The sequence below is a fragment of the Vicia villosa genome, linkage group LG5, assembly GCF_029867415.1.
Source record: "Vicia villosa cultivar HV-30 ecotype Madison, WI linkage group LG5, Vvil1.0, whole genome shotgun sequence".
NCBI lineage: Eukaryota > Viridiplantae > Streptophyta > Magnoliopsida > Fabales > Fabaceae > Vicia > Vicia villosa.
In genome coordinates, this window is record NC_081184.1 from 172,806,954 (window position 1) to 172,813,123 (window position 6,170).

General features: G+C 31.9%; 1 protein-coding gene across 1 annotated transcript; it reads left to right on the forward strand.

The window, feature by feature from the left end:
* The first annotated feature begins 1,835 nt into the window (after positions 1 to 1,835).
* Positions 1,836 to 5,923, forward strand: LOC131604013 (mitochondrial import receptor subunit TOM40-1-like). The gene is made up of 11 exons (XM_058876500.1): positions 1,836 to 2,066; positions 2,190 to 2,271; positions 2,349 to 2,451; positions 2,535 to 2,630; positions 2,970 to 3,020; positions 3,192 to 3,257; positions 4,186 to 4,287; positions 4,875 to 4,943; positions 5,023 to 5,112; positions 5,398 to 5,493; positions 5,580 to 5,923. The coding sequence occupies exons 1-11, from the start codon at positions 1,949 to 1,951 to the stop codon at positions 5,634 to 5,636; spliced, it is 930 nt and encodes a 309-aa protein (XP_058732483.1). The 5' UTR covers positions 1,836 to 1,948; the 3' UTR covers positions 5,637 to 5,923.
* The last annotated feature ends 247 nt before the right edge of the window (positions 5,924 to 6,170 follow it).

The window sequence follows — 6,170 nt, forward strand, 5'->3', positions numbered from 1 at the left end:
TAATCACCATATTTCATAGTCCAAACACATCTTCATACATTCTAATCTATATGTATCATCTATTGCATATTAACACATCCAAATCATCAAAATTCATCATATCATCATCAAACCCTCATAATCCAAAATTTCCCAAAACCCAATTACAATTATCAATCACTTAAACCATTTATGATAATCTAGATAAACTCCCCATAACTTAGGTTGAAGCTTGCTATCAAATCTTCTTCTTGCTCTATGATTCCTCTTTGCCTCTCTATGCCCTATCTCTTGCTTTACCTCTGCCTCTTTTTCAATTCTTACGATTGCACAAATGAATGGTTCGAGTCCCAAATTTTCCTTTTGTCAATTCTAACCCTTGGACCCCTAATATGGCATTTCCCATCTTACCCTCACTTATCCTCGCGCAATTACTAATTTGTCCCCACAATCTCTACACACTTTATATTATTTGATTTATTAGTACTATCACCAAATAATATCTAATAATATTATTATTATTATTATTATTATTATTATATCTAAATAATAATCCTTATTCTAATTATATTAAAACATCTAATTTTCTAATAAATCAAATCAAATAAATAACTACATATAATTATATTTATTAATTAATTCTTCAACTTCTAATCAAAGACACTACCCTCTATTCTAAGGATACATATCCTCCGATACCACAATCATCATATATAATCAATATTATTCTATTTTACTAATTAGAATAATATTAACTAATTATCTTAATTATTATATATCATCTAAAATACTCAATAATTCCCCAACACATCAACATCATCAAATAAATCTCCAAAACATCATATCACACTCATCTTCGTCAAGTCACCACAACATCACATGAATTATCAAAACATCACATAAGTCAAATAATTCATCAAAAATCACTAAAACATCATCTATATCAAATGCTTCAGAATAACTCACATAAACATCACATAACTATCATATTCATCAAAACATCATGAATCATCGTAATGACTCACATAAAAATACCAATATATATATATATATATATATATATATATATATATATATATATATATATATATATATATATATATATATATATATACATAACAATGACTCCTATATTCATGCTAATTTAATTGAATAAATAATTAATCTAGAATTTGGGGTGTTACACAAATATAACATCAAATGCTTCCGTAGATGTATCTATGCAAACAGAAAATCATTTTAGGCAACTGACATGGTGTGTGAGGTATCCAAAAGATATAAAGCTTCCTTAAAAACCTTTGTAAGATTTAAACTCTAATTTTTTTTTTATGAAATCTTCGTAATCAAATTATATTAATATTTAAAAATAAAAACCGTAATTGAATGGAATACATATTTTTTTATTGGTTGAAAGTTTATTTTTTTAAAACAAATGTATATAATAATTTCAAAAGGGGACATTTATTTTAAGGATATTGCTAACGAGTATGCTAAATATATTTTTTAAGCATACTAAATAAAAAGAAAATAATTTTTATAAAAATTAATATTTTAATTTTCAATAAATTGAATACACGCATTTTTAAAATAACTTATTTAAAGAGTGCTCGAAGGGTATTGATTAGTATTTCTCTTATTTTAAATATAACTTAAAGTCCGTTTACTGCAAATTTTAATATTAAATAATTTAGAAATTAAAAAAAATAAAAATTCAATAATTAGTTAGCAAACGATTTTTTAACGGTTTGGTGATTCTGGTAATAGACGGTAAAAACTGCATTTACGGATCCGTTTAAAACCCAGACCCGTTCCTAAACGGGTCGGGTAGAAATGTGAAGCGAAGGAAAGTTGCGTAAAAGCTATAGTGAGAGAGTGATGCAAAAGAGCTTACTAGGGTTTTAGCAGTCGTCGAGAATAGCTCTTTGAGGGGTTTTAGAAAATTCCAAATCACGATTCTCCGATCTCAACAATGGCGTCGATGGTTCCTCCGATTCCCACCGCCGACGACAAGAACGCCGATGTCAAAGTCGATTACTCCAACCTTCCTTGTCCCATTCCCTTCGAAGAGCTTCATCGCGAAGCTATGAGTATGTTCATTTCATTTCTCATTTCTATTTCTTCAAATTGTACGATTATAGATCATAGATTAGAGATTATTGATTGTGGATTATAGATTATACTTCACAGTTAGAATTTCGGTGTTTTTTTAGTGTCGTTGAAACCTGAGCTTTTCGAGGGTATGCGTTTTGATTTCACGAAAATGCTCAATCAGAAATTCTCTCTCAACCACAGGTACATTTTGCTTGTATTTTTTGTTTGAAGTTAAATTTGGTTTGTAGGTTTTTGTTTATATGATTTGATTTGAGCAGTGTTTCGATGGGACCTACTGAGGTTCCTTCTCAGTCCGCGGAGATTATTAAAATTCCAACTGCTAACTATGAATTTGGTGCAACTGTCATTGATCATCCTAAGGTAAAAGAACTTTATTAGTTGTTTGTTTTATGCTATAATGCATTATTATTATTATTATTATTAACCGTGGTGATGTTTTGCAGATGTTGCTTATGGGGAGAGCTTTGACTGACGGCAGGGTAACTGCTAGAGTCAAGTATGACTTGACTGAGAATCTCACTGTAAAAGCCAATGCTCAGGTGTGTATGCTTGATTCGGTTTAAAGTAATATAGCTTATGATTTTCTGTTGTTTCTATTTCACTGATTAGTTAGCATGTGTATCTTTTAGATTTTATTATTAAGTATTATGATGAGAGCCTGTTTTCTTGTGTCTAGTTTTGTGTTTGAAATGATAACTTACAACTTATTGGTGGAAGGAAAATTTCTCTGCCATCTAATGACCACTCAATTTATTTGTAGAGTACTTGGTTTACACATCTCCTTACCCATCTCCATTTTTAGCTTTTTTTTGTTTTGTTTTTTTTTCTTGTTGTCTCTTTAATTTCTCATAACCTTCTACTTTCTTGCTTTTTTACAGCTATCAAGTGAGCCACATGCGTCGCAAGGGATTGTCAACTTTGATTACAAGGTCTGTTAGTTTTCCTTTTTTAGAATCTAGATTATTTCATTTGATGCCCTCATCTACTAGTTATCCATTTACATATTGTTTTGGTAGTTTCTTAGTGGAACTTTCTCTGACTATGCATGTAAAGTGTCCTCAAGTAGTTTCCTTATTTAATAATTCATTTATATTTTTCAGGGAAAGGATTATAGGACCCAGATTCAACTAGGAAATGGATCTTTGCTAGGAGCAAGTTATATTCAGGTAGGGGATCTGCATCCAACGTGTTGCTCTTTTTTTTCTTCTTCTTCTTCAAGTGCCTGTTTTATGAGATTTTGGTAGGAAAAAGTCATTTATATTACTTGTGTGTATTAGGAAACTGAGGGATATCATAATTTAGTTTTTTTTACTGTTATTACAGTATATTACTTGCATACAGCTATGTGGTTTTGTTTGAACTGATTGACATTGTACTGTCAGCAATCCTATCTACTTCTGAGTATGATTAAGCAATCACAAATGACCTACTCTACTTCCTTAATCTACAGTTAAATTTTTGAATAAAAGAAGGGTTATAATTTATAACAGTGCAGTGCTGGGATTCTAAGTGAAAACTAACTCTACAGTTATTTTAAGGTGGACATTTCTACTTAAACAGTGATATATAGATATATGGAAGCTAGCAAATTTTCAAGAAATGGAAATAATGCATGCTCTTCAGATATATAATTGATTGTTTTTAATACTTTTAACTTTAGTAGTTTAGCTCATATTTAAGTCATGTGATGGTCAATCTGTCAATGTCATTGTTGAGTGAGAATTTTTAGTTTCTTCTTCGTACGAAGCGCTTAGTAAGTTCAATTTATGTATTTATGTATACTATTATAAATGTATGGACTTGTGCATCAGGCCATCAGCTTAGGTTTTTTGAGATACATTCTGTTTGTTATGGGCAATTTTTTTCCGTTATCATGGGTTGATGTATAATTGCTTGTGTTGTTGTTTTGATTGGATGATTGAATCATCTCTGCATTAGGTCTATTTTAGATTATCGTTATTCTAAATAGTTTACAAGCTTTACTGTTTTATCCCCTAATCCGTAACATATCTACTGATTCAATCTGTTGCACAGTGTCGTATAACTTATTGACATGCAAATAAATCCATTTTATTATTGACTTTTGTTTTGCAGAGTGTAACCAATCATTTATCATTGGGTGGGGAGGTATTTTGGACTGGTCAACATCGGAAGTCTGGTGTTGGTTATGCTGCTCGCTATAACACTGATAAAATGGTAATGATGACTCAAGACATGTTTTTACATGCATTATCTGCAACTTGCCTGCTTCCCTCTGCTTATATTTATTTAATTTTGGATGTTCTTACATGCATTATCTGATGTCTGTACAAATATTCTGCCCTATACATTATGCTGCTTCCTAAGTCAATTTCAAGGATTTTGTTTTTCTATTCTTTCTGTTATAATACAATTGTGTACACCATAAAGATATTATACCAAGCGGATATAGTATCCAATTGTACATCATTGGTTATTGTTATCCTACAAAGGGCTACCATTAGCACTGTCATGGTGTGGTGGGGGCCCTGACTGCTACAGTACTTGCCACTGTATCACAGTTCATTGTTGCAACCACGAATAGTGGGAATATAGCTGTGATAGTGCTCCTCCATTCTATAGAATAGTAGGCATCCCATTATTCTGCTATATCGTTTGTGGATGCTCTGCTATGCTATCTGGGATTGTTAACATATCCTACATATTATCTTATTTTCTGTTCAATGTTTCCATTTTTATCACCTACTTATTTTATTCATTTTATATGGCTACCAAAATATATCAAATTGCTTGTATTCATCCAGGTTGCCACTGGACAAATTGCCAGCACTGGAATGGCCCTTCTAAGCTATGTTCAGAAGGTATCTGATAAGGTGAGTCAATCATGACATAGAAACTTTGTGCTTGCTTTCCATAGTCCTTTTTATTTCTTACATTAAATTTTACTTGCAGGTTTCTCTGGCTACTGATTTGATGTGCAACTTCAACTCCATGTCAAGAGACGTCACTGCTAGCTTTGGTTATGACTACATTCTTAGACAGGTACTCAGTACTACATATTTGGTGTGATGCTTTGTCATTCCTTGGCTGATTTTAAACGATTCCACAATTTTTATGCCTATTTCTTTATTTTAAATGGCACTTGGTATGACACAATGTGAATTTTGAGGAAGAAACTTACCCATGTCTCCCTTTGAAAGCTGATTAGAATCACAGTTGTCCATTTAAAGTTCTTTAACTTTGCTCATTGTGATGAAAATTTGACCCATTTTATCCAGTTGAAAAACCTTCTTATCTTGTTTCAACATCTTGTGTTGTTTATTATAGTGCCGCCTTAGGGGAAAGGTTGATTCCAATGGCGTTTGTGCTGCATTTTTGGAGGAGCGGTTAAACATGGGTCTGAACTTCATTCTTTCTGCCGAGGTCAGAGCACTTTCCTTTGTTATTGGGGTAGTTTTATCAGATTATTCATCATTCTTTGACATAATTTTCATATTTACTTATTGCAGCTTGATCACAAGAAAAAAGACTACAAATTTGGATTTGGTTTGACCGTTGGAGAATAAAATAGCAGGACTAGAGCTGTATTTCCTTTTCTTTAGCCAGCCTAGCCTAGCAAGTTTTCTTGCTTCATTTTACTTGTTGGAGATTCTTCTTTTTGGGAAAAAGAAAACACAGGAGGAATATATCATTTGTGTCGGCGAACATCATTTAATCTGCAAGTTGGCCTAAAAATACTACAAATTTGTTTTGAACCCTTGCCATGTTTTCCCTGGAGGGAGATGTAGAGTGATAATAGATGACCATGCATATTATAAGATTCATTTCAACATAATGCTCGTGTTTGCTAATATCTTTCGATTCCTCAGACGTCTAATGATCTATGGAACCTCTGTTGCAAGTACGATGACTTAAAAAGTCCCTGCATAATTTGCTGATTAATGATTACGTTTACGATTTGGATGTTTTCACAGATTCATACAAGCGTTTTATCATGTAGAAATAATGAAGTTAATAAAGCAATATGGATGTTTTCACAGATTCATACCAGAGTTCCATTATGTAGAAATAATCAAGTTAGTAAAGCGATTAATACTGAT